An 18,200-nucleotide genomic window follows, 5' to 3' on the forward strand; every position below is an offset into this window, starting at 1 on the left:
ATATATGGAAAACTAAGCTATCTGCCATGACTCAAATACTTTAAGTATTTTATTTATTCTTATTTATATCTCTACTTCTACTTTTATAACGACATAAGTAAGGGATAATTAAAAACACATAAAACAAGATGGGTATTAAAGTTTAAACAAAGTGAGCAAACACAAAGAAAGAAACCAAATCATAAACTACTGTGATTGAGCACCGAACAGGAGCATTAAACATTTTTCCTGGGCAAAATAATAATTATGATGATAATGATAATGATGTAAAATTTACTTCAATGAGGAAAATGTTTCTCCTAAAAAGTATCCACAACCTAATAAAGAAGAAAAAAAAAAAAAGGTTATATGATTAAATCAGTTTTAAAAGGGAAATGACATACGGTGTTATTTTGGGTCCTGCTCCATTAATCCTGTGAAAAGAATACGTATATTTTAGTCCATACCATAACCAATTCTGAACTGTGAAAATCTGGATTGTGCCAAATTTGTAATTCAGTGACTTTGCAAATTGATTTAAAAAACTGCATTATCTCTATTTAATCTATGTATGAGAACACTCAGAATTTTAATGCTTTTAAATCTTCATTACAAATGATTAGAAAAAAATAAACTAAAGGCATTCTGTGAAAATTAAAGAGTGAATATATTACATCTAGATTAAAAAGGTTTGTGTGCTTGTTTTTAATAGAATCTAGATATTACTTTATAATTTAAGGCAGTGTGAAATCATTACTTTGCATCAGGATCATATGTGTAATTGACTGAAATATTTTAAAATATACTACGTATGCAGGAAACAATTCTTACTTAGAAGTTACTGGATGGGAATCCAAGCTGGAAAAGTAACTTGAAATTGTTTTTTAATGTATCACAGAACCCAAGAACATTTTCATGCCATATATTAAGAACAGAGTTTAAGTAACTCTGGTTCTTAATCATAAAGAGGTTTAATCATATGAGAGGTTCTTAATCATATGAGAGGTTCTTACTCATAAATGTGTTAGAAAGAATTCAGTGCTAACAAAGGTAACATAAACATTCAAAAACATTTAGATGTAGCCCATGGAGTAAGATAAAATGATCAAACACGGAAAATCTATAGACAACATCATATCCACAATGAAGTGCTAATGCTTTTAGTACAGTGTATAAAATAACCTGGCAGTTCAGTAGGGAAGGAGTTCATGGGGACCTGAGGGTCAGCTCTCTTCCTGGAAGAGAGCTGGCAGACAGGACCTGAAGGGACAGTCCAGGGAGGGACACCATTCCTAAGGCTGTCCCACAGGAGAACTAAACTAACTCTTCTGCGGTTCAAGTCATAACTGCTTGAGTATCTCCTAATTACTTGGTAGTGGTCCCATTACCAAGTTAATTCTGTTTAACTTAAATCATAGGTAACTCCTCCCTTAAGTTAAAGGTCCTAAATGGTCCACTCCTTCTCTGAGACCACTCACGTTGGAAGAAGTGCATCTTTTTGAGGATGAGAAGGAGCCCACATATGAGCCAGTATCTTACTCATATTACCTGGAATGACACTGGATAGAGCTAAATATTTCAAATGCTTAAACACAGAGTTAAGCCATAAATACCAACAATGACTCCATTAATGAGTCTCTCACTAACAAGCTTCAACCATAATAAAGTCAGCTCTGTCAAGTGCAGGACTTCCTCACACATATCAGGGCCACTGCTCGGTCCATTAGGAGGCTGGCCTAGGCCACTAGTCAGTTATCCACAAAGGCTCCGCCAAGCCACCCAAACACAGGTGGAAGGAACTGAACAGCAGCTGAGCTAAGTCTGCAGTTACAAAAGCCACAGGCGAGCAAAAATATCTTAATTATAGTGAAATGTTAATAAAGAACCCAAACAGTGGACCCAAACCAAAGAGCTTAACAATTATTATAACACATAGGCATATTCAGTTTATTTAAATATAACTTTCATATGCAATTCAGACTCCAGAGCTCCCCGATATAATCATTTACTAGAAAAAGTGTGAAGGCAACTTAACGTACTCTTTTCCTTCCCTATCTCTGTTTTCAGCTAAATAAAATCTAATCACCACCTTGCAATGTGGTGGACCATGTTTTTTTTCCTTGCACAAGGAAAGAGCAACATCTAGTGGTCGTATTTTAATTATTTTGTCGTAAACAGTGCTCTGACATTCTGACAAGCATGGTTACACCCATCTATGTGCCTCTCAATATATATATACAATATAGATACCTACACATAAAGGAACCCTACAAACTAGTTTGCTTTGTTTTTACAAATAAATAATAACAATAACTAACGTTTCTACATTCTGTATTTTTAAAAAATGAATCTGTTATAGTAAAATCTTCCTGCAACTTTTAATAAGAACTTCCGTATTCCTCCACACTCCATACTATTTAGAGACAATTCAGAAATGTGAGGAGCCAAGATATTTCAATGTGATTAAGCTTCCTTCTTGGAAAGGGAAATCTATTTATTCTAAATCATGGGGAAGCTGGGGGGAGGGTGTGTGTATGCGTAAAATTTCTAAAGTGCTAGGGTATATGACATATTTTTAAAATTTGCATTAGGAAAGTAATGAATTCCAACCTCAAAAATTATTAAACTGGATTATAACATATTCATTGATTTTTATGCCAGTGTTTTAACAACAGATACTTAGAAATTATTTGTCTACCCTTTATACAATACTCTTTGATAATTTCAGAGTAAAACTTAAGATATTCTCTTAAACTACTCAAGAACTGAAATAGCAGCTTTAACTTTCAATAGTTTAACAGTTTGATGAAGCCAATAGCTTCATTCACTTGGGTGGTGTAAAAGTGAATATAAATAATTTTTAAACGGCAACTATACCAGGACCTAAGGAATAGGACTTCCGCCGACCCTAACGCTGGAAGGAGGCAGGCAGGGAGGTCAAGCGGCAAAGCCCCGCCCCCCGTCCGCCGCCGCAGGAAAGCCCCGCCCCCTCCACCCCCCCAAAGAAAGCCCCGCCCCCTCTGCCGCTGCGGCAGGAAAGCCCCGCCCCCTCCACCCCCCACCCCCCGCAGGGAAGCCCCGCCCCCTCCACCCCACCACACACACCCCCACCCCCGTAGGAAAGCCCCGCCCCCTCCACCACCCCACCCCACTGCAGGAAAGCCCCGCCCCCTCCACCCCACCACACACCCCCCCACCCCCGTAGGAAAGCCCCGCCCCCTCCACCACCCCACCCCCTGCAGGAAAGCCCCGCCCCCTCCGCCCCCGCATCGCCCCACGCGGTACCTGCGCAGCGCCGGGTCCACCTGCGCCTCGTCGCTGATGAGCTCCGCCTCGCTCTGCGCGATCCGCATCGCCAGCTCCCGGTCTCGGCGCTCCTGCTCCAGGACCGCCTGCTGCTGGGACTCCTCCTCCCGCTGCCGGGCCAGCTGCGCCTCCACCTCCGCCTGCCAGCACAGAAGGCCATGGCAGCCGGGCCTCCCCACTTGTTTACCTGCTCATTCCCCTCACTACGTAAAACTGTTCCATACACTTTTTTTTTTTTTTTTTTTTACTAAGAAATACCTACTGTTTAACCAGAAGTCTCTTCTATATTATGATTAATGCTACCTCGTTCCCCAAACCAAGAGTCCACCATTCTATCACTAGAGTATGAGTCTCCCAAACATCACATGAGTATCCTAGGTATCACCTTCACACCAACACCTACACAGCAGAGGTCAGGAATTTAAAGTGTTGGCTGTGCTCAGGATGAATCAGAAAGCTGAGACAGACAGACACTCAAATAGGGAATCAATTATTCTCAGACATGGACTTTTTAAAAAATGGGGGTTGGGGGACTATCTTAATCCTAACCTATTAACATCAGTGTCTACAAAGTTATAAAACAACATTTTTAAAACCTTATATAATGTAACTGAATATTGATCTGACTTTCCCCCTATGAATAATAACAGCCTAATACTTATTGAACAAGGCACTATTCTAAATGCCTTAACACGTGTTAACTCATTTAATGCTCACAATCACTATTTATCTCCATTCCAGAGAGAGAAAACTGTGGCCCACATCGTGACTTGTGCAATGTCACACTTTCTGTCAGTGAGGGGCTGGATTTGAACTCACTTCCCTAGCTCCAAAGTCCCGTCCCATAACCACTTGAGAAACTGCCTTCCGCCTCTAGAATAAAACAATGACAATTTATACCTAGTAAATCAAGATCTTCTGTTTTGTAATTTTGTAGATTTCATTTTGATAGAAATTCAGTCTGATTGCCTACTGAGTACAGACCTGAATACGTTTTTCATCATCTTCCCTTTTCTTTCTCTCTTCTTCTTCTTGCTTTCTCTTTGCTTCCATCTCAAGTTTCCTAAAAAAAACAGAATACTCTTCAAAAATTTAATATAAAACAAGAAATCCTTCAGAAGAAAATTTAACTATTAATAAACAAAGGTTACAAAATGGGAAGTCAAATTAACCTCCTGGCTATAGACATTATCAACTTATTTTGAAAAATAAAATAAAATCTAACTCTACTGACAGCAGTTCTTCAGAAACAAAACAAATACAATGATATTCCATAACCTTTAACATCTTTGGATTAACTTGGTCACCAAGCTACTTGTAAGGTCCTTATCACAATGCTTCTCTCTACTCCTTCTCCAATTAGACAATCTTATATTCCTTCCGCCTGCCCTACTACGGCAAGCTTCCAAAATGCCATCAGTTTTTAAACTGCAGAAAAGAAGTACCTTCTTCCTAGATTATAAAATAATGTGAAAGTCATAGTTTTAAAAAGAACTCAAGAAATCCTCAGGTGTAAGAGTTTAACCAAAATTCAGATTACAGTTAGAATCATTTTATGTTATGATTGTAAAACGAGCTTTCTCCATTTTCAAACGTATTCTAAAACTAGTATTTAAAAATAAGAATATGACTTTTAAAAATAAGAATATTCATTGACCACCATCAACACGAAGAATTCACTGTCCTGTCAGCTTCTAATTCAAGGCGACAACATAAACCCTTACATCCGCCTTTCCTCCTCCTCCTTTCTTCGACGTTGTTCATCTTCTTCACGTCTTTTCCTTTCTTTTTCCATTTCTTCTTGGATACGCCTCAGCCTTTCTGCTTCCTCTTCCTGCTGCTTTTTTTTCTGTAATGCACTGAGGAGGACCTCTGAGCTTTTAACTAGCGCATCATATTCTTTTTGTATTTGTTCCCTTGTCATCACGGTGGACTTAAAGAAACAAAACAATGGACATGTACTTAAAAAGTTATCTCTTCTGATACACAACGATATGAATATACTAAACACTACTGAATTGTACATTTAACAAATGGTTAAGATGGTTAAGTTTAGTGGTATGTGTTTTTACCACAATGAAAAAAAAACCAACATGCACGTATACAAAGACTGGAAAAACTGGTAAGCAGTAAGCCCATTACCTTTTCATACTGTTTAAATATTAAATATTCAAAAAAATTTTTTAAGTTATCTCTATGCACAAATATTTGAGTCTATTTCCTATCAATCAAGTAATCAAATATCTAAGGATGTACTGTGCACAGACTAATACACTGTAGTTCAAAATTATTTTTTAAGGAATGGTTAGCTAATTTTGCTAGAGTTTACTACTCTTTAATAATAATGTTCAAATAACACCTCAGGAATATTTAAGAAATTATCAACTACACCCAAAACTGATGGATGACTTTCTTAAATGTGGCTGGGTTGATTTTAATTGATTTAATACCACATAAAGGGGATGGCTCTTGACAGATTTGCAAAATCAGCTAAGGCTATCCAAAGCGTTTTCATTACTCTCTTGACTTCTTTCTCCATTCTTCCTCCAAGATTCATCATTGTCTACATAAAATATCTGTAGAAAACATCGTAAAAGCCTCGGTCTGAGGTATTATATCCCACATAATTGCACTGAATTATGAAAGTAGATGAGAAAAACATTAAGACCCTAAAGTACAACAGAAAAAGATATGAACAGACAGAGGGAATATAACTAACGAACAAGCACATTGAAAAAATTTTCAGTCCCGCTAGTAATCAAATGAAAATCAACACCAAAAAAAAGAGGCCCCCTTTTTTTTTGCTACAAAATATGGAGGAAAACTGTTACTTCGTAACAGTTAAGTAATTTATGATATAGCCTATATGAAGCTAACGGAATAACAGGAACGAGGCACTAACATAGTGATAGGGATACAAAATTAAATGTACATGATAAGAACTATGCAAAAATATGTACATATAAACTAAGATTGAGAGGAATATGCAACAGTATAAATAGTTGAATGTGCTAGTGTCGGGGGTAAGGATTTGGGGGTGATTGTCTCCAGATTTTCAATAGTATTATATTACTTTTATAATTTAAAAATTAGTTTCTGAAAGTAGAAAAACATGAAACAAAATTAATATGCATTAATCCTCTCTCAGAAATGACTTTGCAAAAGCTTACCAACAGAGTATAGCATTTTAGTTAGTATTTTGGAAAAATCTTTCCTAGCAACAGATGAACTGCACAAAAATTGTCTTCTTTTTAATATTTTTGCAATGAAAATTTTCAAATATAGAGTAAATAATATGTTGGGCATCACTTATCACTGAGACTCAACGTCTGTAACGTTTTGTATCTTTAAAAAAAGGACAATACCAATAACAAAAGGTATTAAAAATTATTTTTAAAGGTCAAAGTCATTTGGATTAAAATTACATACCTTAATTTTGGCCATTAAAGCATCAATAGAAATTTCAAGGTCCTTGACCTGTTTATTCATCTCTGGTTTTCCATCTTTCAGTGCACTTACTACTTCGTTAAATTTATCAAGCCGTTTTTTCAGTGTGCCCACCTTAACCAGGCCATCAATGCTGTAAAGATAACAACACTTCATCAGAGTTTAATTTCACCATTTAATGCTGCAGACAGATTTTTCATTTTAATAAAATACCAAACATATTGTTAAACAGAAGATTTCACTTCTGTTTTCATGTTCTTCAATAGTCTCTTTTTTTATGATCTTTTGTTGAGGGTAAAAGAAACCATCAAATATGGATGTGAATGACATTAATATGTGTCAGTAAGATTTAAGCCTTCTATACTTACACTGAAAAATTTGAGAATTCAAATTATAGAAAAACTTAAAAGAGTAGAATCAAATAAGAAATAAAGACTAAACTGACAGTGAGACAATATAATTCCTACAGGTAATCTTGAAAATTATGGTCAAAATATTAATGAGATGTTTTTAGAAACAATGTCAATTTGACATTTATCAATAAACTCAAGTCACTAAAATAATCAGAATAAAACAGCTTCTTTCAACCTTTTACAGTGTTTACATTTTTCTAAGCTACTTCAAATCCTTTTATAGAATGAGGCAAGTAATGAATTAATGAAGCAATTAATTAACTAATGTCCAATAAATAACATGAATAACAGACTAATACATCTTTTACAAAGAACATGAGACAAAAGGAAACTCTGTGAGTATGCAAACTGCTCTTCATTATGACTTTATGCCATTTTATATTAGGGTAAATAGGTTTTTTTGGATTCTTTAGGCTCTATTCATCTTACCGAGGTTTGTGTCGTCTTTTGCAAAGCCACATTCGAACAGTTTTCTGCATTTTAATGCAGGCTTCAGCTCGATATTTTATTTTGTTTTTCACTATGTGTAAGAGGAAAACATAATGACAGAAAATTACTTAGCTTAAATCAGACATACAGGATTTTTTAAAACCATTCATTTCCACAAAGCAATTCTCAAGAAACACAAAACCTTGATGAACATATTATATCAGACATCAAAACTGGCAAGTTTAACCTTTCTTTAGTTCTTTATACTTCTTAAAATAAAAAGCATATCATGTATATGACTAGGTGTACATTTTAAATATATTATCTCCTTGTTATGCTACATTAATGCGTCCCAAATTGTCCTAGGTAATATCGGTCTAGGAAATGGTAACAGGCGGTGTCTTGAAAAAAGGATTCACCTGTCAAATGAACTCAGGAAAAGCTATGCGCTACACCTCCTTCTGGAGATTCACAATGGACATACTGAGTGAGGTCTCTAAGACTGCTACAATAAAGGACTCTACTTAACTTCAGTTACTCAATACCCTAGACTGATCTGACCTGGAGACATTTTTTTCAGAGGTCCCCCATTAACATGCTGCAAAGATCCTGTCTACTTACTGACTTGACCACTGCACAACACCGTCCACAAACGAACAGCACAGTAGAAATAATTTTAATATAATATGTTTTCCATCATAATGCAATGTTTAAAGCTGAAGGCATTTAACTATAGTGACAAGTGTGTTCATATTTCACTTGGAAAGTGATGGGAAAAGAGCTTCTGTTGTCTTTTTATTATTATAGTTTTGTTTTTATTTATATCACAGTTGACTAACAGAAGACCTCATGATCGCATGCACGTTGCTTGCATGATTCCTTTTCATTAGGTCAAAGGAATTCTTTTTTATTAATAAGCAGCAATGTACTGAATCCTCTTCATGTGCCTAGCACTCTTCCAGGTACTGTGGAGAGTATGGCTGGGGCGGGGGATTATAAATTTAATCAAGTTACTAACAATACTCCCTACAACTAAAGGTTTGCTGTAGACCATCAGGTAACCCAAAATTACTCTGTCCCTCATCCTTGTTTTGGGTCAGAGATAAGTAGTTGCTACAATATTTTAAGACTTTAGACTTTGCCCTTTATTAAAGGAAGCTGTAATCAAAGGCTTTTAGTTAGAGACTCTGGGCAGATAAGTCTGGGAAGCCAGGAAAACCAGTTTGGGAGCCACTGAAGCTACTGTGCAAGCTGGGGAGAAGGGCTCCAGTAAGGCAGTGGCAGTAAAGAGCGGAGAATGTACAGTGTCTGCAAGGGGGAATCAACAGAGCTTGCTGACTGGCATGATTTCAGGGACAAGAAGAGGCAATTACGACTGTGACACTTCTAGCGTGTGTATTCTGGTGATGCCATGGGGGTGGAAAGAAAAGTTCTGGCTTCAGTCTGAGAGACTGGGGTACGGTGTGGGGAGCAGGGGAGAAAGGGAGAGGAAAGGAGGGTGGGTGGAAGAATCAAGAGAGTGAGTTCTGGTTTTTTTTTTTTAGGTCGTGATGAAATTAATTATCATATAATGCAGGCGATTAAAGAAGATAAGTATCATACACTCACAAAACTTAAAAAAGAAAGTCCACAGGTACGAATTTATTACATACTACATGTAAGGCGTTAGGGGAGGAACCAGGGACATAGCATGAATAAGAGACACAGTCCCTGCTGTCGAGCGCTCACCACCGAGGCAAATGTATAACATTCCACAAACCAGTTCATTTCCAGAATAACTGCGTATCTCGGAGTGGAAGGAAACACCTACGTTTGATGACAGACAGTGAGCACCACTGAACCTTCTTCCAGCGGCTGCAGATGAGCCAGTGATGGACCCTCTTGACCAGCTCTGCTAAGTGGTCAGGGTCAGACTTCATAATCTGATCAAATTCTGCAAACTAGGAGATAAAAATCATTGGCTAACAGTATCAAAACACACAGAGAGATACAACATAACTGGAACTCAAATCCAAAATCTAGCTTTCTGGAAGTGGTCACAAGCCCATTACACAGACATGTCTCAGTGGGGTACACAGCAAACCCAAGCACACTTGGCTGAATTTGGCTGCCTTTCTCTTCCTTCCTCCAGGATCTTTTTTGCAGTGGTTGGGCTGGGGGGTTACTCACTGCTAGTTCGCAGGCTCAATAGGAAAAGTAGAAAAAGAATCTTAAATGACCACTGCAGATGGTTAGCAAAAAGGTTTTATGGACAAAAGAATGAAAACAGGTCTACTATCTCTCTGAGCTGGCTCAGCCATATTCTCAGATCACTGGAGAAGTGAAGGTCAGCTCTATCAAATCAGGTACCACCAAAACTACTGTGTCTCTCCCGATTCCCATCTTTATTTTGGTCAGAGGTAAGAAACTGCTACTAAGAGACACACAACACAAATAAAACATCTACTAGGTTATTAAATACGAAAATGCATTATTTCCACAATTTACCACCAAATTACATACTGATTTCTATCCTTTACCAAATATCCCACTACAATATATTGAAGATGTCACACACCTATCAAAATAACAGCTTCTTATAATCGAAATTAAATTGAAGGTAATATAATGAGATTAAAGATCTTTCAGAATCTGCCTTGCGCTTTCACTGTATCCTTCTGACTGATTAATTTTTCTGGAGGCAAATAAGACCAAGTGCTTTCTCTACCAAGCTCTTAATTCTAAAATAATTACTACAGTCCTGAAATGAGAAATGTTGAGTTTATGATAAATATGTGTGATTACAGCTAAGCCAACTATGAATACTTATATTCTTAACATTTTTTCTTTTATAAGAGATCATATAACTTCTCTGCAGTAAAAATATTCACAGGAAAGTGTATACATTGGTAATGCATTACACAGATTTAATTTCATGCCCCAAGATGTGAAATCAGATTTATTTATTATGATTAATTTAGCCTTCAAGGAACTAGAGATATTTATTAATGATTTTGCTAAGTCAAACAAGTATAGTTGTCTATTATATAATAACAATTGTGTTTAAAATTATGAGAATGCAATATTCAATCAATATTAAAGAAGTCAGGAATGGTGAAAATATTATGAACAGATTGTGAAGAGCATTTAAGTATTTCTGTATTGTATATATTTAGTTATGAAATATTCTATAACTCAATTTTGTATCCTAGTACAGGACTAGTACAAGAATCTGTAAATACTAAAACTAGGGGTAGCCTAAGAAAATTATGTTACATACAAAAGTATTTATACAGTCATTCCTTCCACGATTTGACAGAAGTCAGCACAGACTCCAGTCCAATTTTCTGTATGTTACACATCTGTCAAGCTCTAATAGATCTCATTCTCACAATGAAGACTCAAAAGTACTGTGAATTTTTTAATTATTGAAGACGGAATATGTTTTAGAAAAGCTTTCAACTTGTTTAAAACAGAAGTATCTCAGGTTAACCCTTATTTAAGTAAAAAATCCAACTGAACAATCCTCTGATTCCAATACCTCCAAAGCTTGGGAAAAAAAAAAAAAAAACCTGTACAGAGTACTATACATTGTAAACTTCTCACCAGAGGGAAAATTGCGTGTATGTGTGTCACACACATATGCATGCTCTTTAAGAATAATATAAATCACTGAACACTTAAAAATATTCACTGACTCCGACTCTCCATATTAATTATGTTAAAGTTTAAAATAAAAATGTATTTACCTTGCCAGGTCTAAAAAATACTTTTGTTAACCCAAACTTGTAGTCGATTTCATTTAAGCCCAAAGCTTTAAAAAGAGCCTGAAAAATAAAATTTAAATGCCAATTAGGGATTAATAAGAAAGATAGTTTATAGCTAAGATATCTCAATTTAGGTAGTATTTGTACCTTACAAAATAGTCTTGGATCTAATCTTGCGAGTTTATCTGGCATGTACTTTTTATACATGTTGTAGAGTTCGTGAAATGAAGCCCGCGATGGGAAACCGCCCTGCATCAAGTCCAAAACAGACACCATACCTACATTCATAAACAAACAGAAGTTTTACTGCCAATCACCGTGCAGAAGTCCAAGGATAACTTGCAAATGATCAAAGAATTTTATAAATTAAAAGGGGTAATTTACAGAAATTATCAGCAATGAAATATTACATAGAAAATATCATACTTATACTCAGTATGTCCCAGCTTATCCACCACCTAAAAACTACTGTAGCCAAATTTCATCTAAAACTAGCTTGACTAACTATTTTCTAGAGACAAACGACTGGTCTCTAAAAAATTCAAATGTAGTTTATGTCTTTTTTTTCTGCTGGAAGCCTTTGTGTAACAATCACAGTATACGAGGCAAAGATCTGCATTAGGCTATTTTCCAAGTCCTGAGGTTGCTTTTGGAACAAGATTCCTGGTAAGAGTCTCCAAGACAAAGTCAAACACATTCCCCGATTCTCACCAGCGCTTCAAGCAAACGGAAAAGATAGGAGAGCACACTTTCTCACTATAAAGACCCCCTTTCACTCACCTCTCAAAGGAATTAGTCTACTGGGGTAAAGAGTCTATAGGATGACTATCTATATTCAGTATAACTCTACTAAGTGATTAATTTGAGCCTTGAGTCAGTGTGAGCTCTTCATGTCAGGAAAAGCATAAAATAGGGAAAGGCTCAACTACTATAGATAATGCCAGGACTTTTGTTTATAGAAAGACCTGGATTTCAGTCTACAGGACTATTTAAATCAATAAAGAAAATAAGATAATTCAATAAAAAGTGTTAGGGGCAAATGGCTAGACATTTAGAAAACAAAAATAACATCAGATCCTTACCTCACTCCTTATACCAAAATAAATTTCTGTTGGTCAAAAAGTTAAATTAGCAAAATAAAATTATAAAATATTTTAAAATGAGTGGATTTTTATTTTAAAATAATCTCATTGGAAAGATAGCCTCTCTAGGCAATCAGATTGAATCTTAACCTATCTGACTGGCAAAGATGTAAAACCCCAATAGTACCTGGGGATGATGACGGTGTAGGAAAACACACACATACATTCTTCGTGGGAGAGTAAACCAGTGCAACAATTTTAGATGGCAGTTTGGAATATTTATTTATATTATTAAATTAATATTAAGTGTTAATAATAGATATCTATCCCTTTGACTATTTTCCACTTTGATGAATCTATCCTACAACTTGTCACGTATGTGGGCAAAGATATGCACAGAGAAGGTTTACATGTTCACTGGGTCACTGTTGGTAATAGGAAACACAGAAATCACTTAAATATTAATTAAATTATAACCGTATGATAGAATATGATATATTTATTAAAAATAACAGGGCAGAGGTTTAACAAGTATGAAAAATATGTCCAAGACACAGAGTTAAGTGGTCACCCCTGAGAAGTGAGACTTCTTTTTACTTATATTATTCTGTACCATTTCATTTTTGTTACAGTGAACATATATAGCTACTATAACTTAAATATAATAAATATATATTATATGCAATATATAATTTATATATAATACTATAATGTATAACATTATGTATTATAATTAAACAAAGTTTAGTATTAAATTAAACATAATCTTAAATTAAATTTAATATAATATAATGGAACATATAAACGCAATTACTCCTATGGAGAGTTCAGATCTAGATTTAGTTTTTGGCTCTGCTTGGAGAAATAAAAGTAAGGTTTGGTTGATATTGTCACAATTGTTGGCCATTTTATTTATATCAAACAAACAAGTACCCTCAGAAATGTGTGCATCCCAACCTCTGAGCCCCTTGGCTTGCCCTGTAGCTGCAGACAACTAGGCTCACAGAAGTACATTAAGAATTTCATGGGGCTTCCCTGGTGGCGCAGTGGTTGAGAATCTGCCTGCCAATGCAGGGGACACGGGTTCGAGCCCTGGTCTGGGAAGATCCCACATGCCGCGGAGCAACTGGGCCCGTGAGCCACAACTACTGAGCCTGCGCGTCTGGAGCCTGTGCTCCGCAACAAGAGAGGCCGCGATAGTGAGAGGCCCGCGCACCGCGATGAGGAGTGGCCCCCACTTGCCGCAGCTAGAGAAAGCCCTCGCACAGAAACGAAGACCCAACACAGCCATAAATAAATAAATAAATAAATAAATAAATAAATAAATAAAAATTAAAAAAAAAAATAAGAGCTTTGAGATATAATTAACAAAAAAAAAAAATGTTCTCACAACAAGCAAGCAATGGTAATTATATTACCTGATGGGACTCTTAGCTAACACTACGGTGGCAATCGTTTTACAATATGTTAGTGTATCAAATCAACACATTGCACAACTTGAACCTACGCAATGTTATATGTCAATTATATCTCAGTAAATCTGGAGGAGTAAAAGACACACTCTTTAGGTCATATCAAAAGGCCTTGGGGAGACTTAGATTGAGAATATGTAGCTGGGTTGTCCAGTGTGACAGTTGCTAGGCACATGCTCTGTAGCTGCACTAGCCACATGTGACTATATTTAAATTTTTTAAAATTAAAATTAAATACAAATTAAAAATTCAGTACCTAAGTCATACTAGTCACATTTCAAGAGCTCAGTAGCCACAAGTATCTAGTGGCTACCATACTGGACAACACAGGCATAGAATATGTCCACCTCCATGGAAAGTTATACCGAACAGCACTGATCAAGAGTGAGAAGGGGAACAGGCCTAACCCAGAGCTTAAAAAACTCTAACAAATAATATCTAGGTAGATGACGACCCTGCAGAGGAGGCAGGAATGGCCAGAGAATTCAAAGGAGAGGCAGGGACACACGCTGTTTTAGGCGCTGAGGAAAGGCTACGTTATGGGGATGGGGCAGAGGCAAATGCTGCCGGACTCCACTGAGATGAGGTCTGAGGAAACATGTGGTTCAGGAACAAGGGAATCACCGGAAACCTTATCAAGAATTATTCTGTTGGGCACTGAACTCCCTCGGGTTAAAGAGCGAGTGGAAGGCAGGAAACTGAGAAAGCAAGAAGAGAATATTCTTGGAGAGAAAAGCAAAAACTGGAGAAAAGAAAGTGAGGCCAGAGATAGGGAGGCAGCTGGAAGGGAATGTCGGTGAGAGGGAGTGAAGGTAAGGTTTCGATGGGAGAAACCATCTCAGAGCTTCAGTACAGATCATCAATACTGAAGATTAATGAAAAGGCAGGAAAGGATGGATCCAAAGAACTACAGTCTCAGTGAGGAAGAGAGGCACTTCCTACTTTCTACCAGGAGGGCTGTTGTGCGGCAGAAGAAGCGTTTGGTAGCACACAGGTAAGGCTTTCAGCTTGTTAGTAAAAAGAGGTGAGGCTGTCTGTTAGCAGAGGCTCAGAGACTTGAGGAGAGCAGGGTGGGTCTGACTGGTCTGGGGAGAAACAGAACCTGCTGGCCAGGGAAACTTGGTGGGGCGGGTAATGAGGGCCCTTTGAAGGTTAGTGGTCATGAGTCTGTAACAGTGCCAATCTATCTTGCCCGCTTTCTCTGTGCAGATGAGGACAAAGGACACAATTAGATTCACAAAGAGCTAAGGTTTTGTGAGAAGGGTCAAGGGTAGACGTAGCTTTGGGGAGCCCGAAGCTTATATAAGTAGGGGAGGGCACTTTAAGAAAAAAAGTATGAAATTACAAATTACAAAAGCATACAAAATCAGGTTCGGGTTTTGATAGGAGCTCATTTAAATAAGGCACCCTGAAGCTAAAGCGACCTTAGCTTTCTAATAAATCCGCCTCTAAGAGTAGCAAGATAAGGGGTCAGGGAGGCAAGCGAGTTTCAGGAAGTGTCCCAGGCCTGAATCAGCAGGAGAGGAGAGGCCTCACCCGTGGGAGAGGCAGGGGTGGTGTGGGAGGGATGGAGGATGGGCACGGAGGAAGGAAAACAGGGAGCCCAGGGCCCAAGACTTGGGTGACTAAGCACAGGCAGAATGTGGCCGGGTGAGGGGTAGAAAGTGGTAGTTTAACCAAGTGCAGAAAAGTTCCACAGAAGCCGAGGGTATTGTGTTGTTTTCTTTTTTTTTTTTTTTACAAGTAGTGGAGTGGGAAGCAAGGACACCAAAACCCACCGCCCGACCCAGTTACGTGGGGAACGAACCGCTGCAGGACTGAGAAGGCCACGGAAAGCACCCACGAAGGGAGACCTGGGTTCGCAGCTGAAGAGTTTTTATAAATTTTACTTCAATGATGTCAAACATCGTAATTGTGAAATAAAACTATAACCCAATATTGCTCAAATAATTTGTTAGCCCTTCTTTTCTTATAAAGAAAGGAAACATAAAAGTCTTACTGCACTTAAAAATAATCAAGATAGGGCTTCCCTGGTGGCGCAGTGGTTGAGAGTCTGCCTGCCAATGCAGGGGACACGGGTTCGAGCCCTGGTCTGGGAAGATCCCACATGCCGCGGAGCAACTGGGCCCGTGAGCCACAACTACTGAGCCTGCGCGTCTGGAGCCTGTGCTCCGCAACAAGAGAGGCCGCGATAATGAGAGGCCAGCGCACCGGGATGAAGAGTGGCCCCCACTTGCCGCAACTAGAGAAAGCCCTCGCACAGAAACGAAGACCCGACACAGCCATAAATAAATAAATAAATAAATAAATAAATAAATAAATAAATAAATAAAAATGAACTCTGATCTCTGATCTAATCAGAAATCAGAAGGTTTAACAAAATTAAAAAAAATAAATAATCAAGATAGTTGTGAATTATTTGAAAACACTGCATATATTAAATTTTATTTGAACTAAGACTCTCGACACACCCCGATATAGATTACAAAAACAGAGAAATACCTGAACATTGAAGTTGAGACAAAATTTGAGCTCCTTCAAAGTCGTGGCTTGCCATCCTTAAATTAGGCTTGATACAACGAATAAAGCTTGCTCCCTAGGATAATAAAGGTACTTTTAAAAATGATACATATAGCATTCTCATTTTTTTATTTCTATGAATACCAGCTACTTTCAGAGCATATTATCATTAACTTCGGAACCTCTTTTAAAATAATCACTAAGGAACTTAAGACCATTAGCATACTTTTATAATGTAAAGCCATTTATATACTAATATTAGAAAAATACATTTTAGATTTGAGCGCCAAAAAATTGTGTTATTGTAAAAAGAAAAGTCTCTCCTAGTAAAATATTTCAACATATTTAAACAATACATTTCACAGCATGACATACATGTGATTTTATTCTACATTTAAGTATATTTATATGCTGTGTTTCTGTGATAAGAAAATTGCCCTATGACAAGATGGCATAAAATTATGCCTCTTAAAATTTAGGCCAAAGTGCTAAAAAAAAAAAAAAAGTCAACCTTTCTCATCATTCTATTTTAAAAACATATAGTAGGTCCCTGAGCTGCACCACTGCACATTTTAAAGTTTTGTTTGTTAACCGATATGTATTTTAAAAAGCTTAAAGGCATCCATTTACAATCCGTTATCAGATTTTTGCTGAATGAGGCAGAGAAAATATTGCTATGTACACAGTGAAACTGTTGGGAACTGAAGCTAATACACTAAACATCCAAATAACAGCTTCTCTTCCAAGTAGCCACCTTGCAAAGCTGAATAGTTAATGTCAACAATGACGCTCACTGCAAACACTTTTAGAACACTTTTTAGAAATGCCTTTTTTAAAAATCACAAATATAATCTAATCATTTTACAGTAGCATTATATTTGGGTGATAAAAATAAAATACCTCCTCATCAGACTTGGTTTTTAAAGAAGGTCTGTCCTTAAGAGATAAATATTTGCAAACAATGAGGATAGTTAAAAGAATTTCTTAATGGCTTCAAAAGCAAATCTAACAATAAGTTAAGCAATAATAGCACAGAGAGAATAAATATTTGGCTTTCAAATGACTACATGAAAAGGAAGAGTAATCAGTTAAGTTCTGTGGATTTGCTTAAAAAATAAGTCTTCTCATGAAATCATGCCTCATTTATATAACCCACGTATCAAATTTCTTTCTATGGTGAATTTTTCTTTAAAAAACAGAGAGAATTAAAATGTCTAGTTAAAAAAAAAAGGCTCCTAGGAAATACTGCCACTATAATAGGGCATAAAAATATTATGTCCATTTTTTCCATATCAGCACTGTCATGTTAGAGAATGTTACCGCCAGAGTAATAAAATGAAAATGAATTATATGCGTTATCTTTAATCCTAAAAAATACATTTTCCTTCCCTATGATAACTAATTATTTTCACTTTCCTGAAGCTATAGGATAATCTTAATAACATTCAGAGAATTCTATAAATTTATAAAACAATTTGACTGCACATATATATTTGACCCTTCTTCAGAAAAAACCTAACCAAAATGAAAGCCATTTTAAAAACTGATTTTTTTTTTAATGATGAAATTTGGTTTTAAATGAATTTCTAATTATTCCAGGTTTACTGTGCTTATTTGAGTAATTACTAATAATAGTTTAAGAGGACCATTTAAAAACCCTGTTTTTGAAGACTTCCCCGGCAGTCCAGTGGTTAAGACTTGGCACTTCCAGTGCAGGGGGCACAGGTTCAATCCCTGGTCGGGGAACTGAGATCCCATGTGCCTTGCGGCGCAGCCGAAAAAAACAACAACAACAAACAAACAAAA

At 36.8% G+C, this 18,200-nt stretch overlaps 1 protein-coding gene across 9 annotated transcripts in view; it reads right to left on the reverse strand.

Annotated features, from left to right (window-relative positions):
- The window catches only part of MYO6 (myosin VI), a 136,611-nt gene that overhangs the window by 16,387 nt on the left and 102,024 nt on the right, over nucleotides 1-18,200 (reverse strand). For 3 of the 9 annotated variants that reach the window (XM_059941764.1, XM_059941761.1, XM_059941762.1), the window contains 11 exons: nucleotides 16,377-16,470; nucleotides 11,468-11,598; nucleotides 11,303-11,380; nucleotides 9,385-9,514; nucleotides 7,575-7,665; nucleotides 6,715-6,865; nucleotides 5,010-5,218; nucleotides 4,270-4,348; nucleotides 3,265-3,425; nucleotides 811-849; nucleotides 384-413 (listed from right to left, as the gene is read on the reverse strand). In XM_059941764.1, coding sequence (XP_059797747.1) covers nucleotides 384-413; nucleotides 811-849; nucleotides 3,265-3,425; nucleotides 4,270-4,348; nucleotides 5,010-5,218; nucleotides 6,715-6,865; nucleotides 7,575-7,665; nucleotides 9,385-9,514; nucleotides 11,303-11,380; nucleotides 11,468-11,598; nucleotides 16,377-16,470 — 1,193 coding nt within the window. The remainder of the gene's footprint in view (nucleotides 1-383; nucleotides 414-810; nucleotides 850-3,264; nucleotides 3,426-4,269; nucleotides 4,349-5,009; nucleotides 5,219-6,714; nucleotides 6,866-7,574; nucleotides 7,666-9,384; nucleotides 9,515-11,302; nucleotides 11,381-11,467; nucleotides 11,599-16,376; nucleotides 16,471-18,200) is intronic. The other 6 variants (XM_059941770.1, XM_059941769.1, XM_059941767.1 and 3 more) reach the window with 3 other exon arrangements.

Source organism: Balaenoptera ricei, chromosome 12 (genome assembly GCF_028023285.1).
Source record: "Balaenoptera ricei isolate mBalRic1 chromosome 12, mBalRic1.hap2, whole genome shotgun sequence".
NCBI lineage: Eukaryota > Metazoa > Chordata > Mammalia > Artiodactyla > Balaenopteridae > Balaenoptera > Balaenoptera ricei.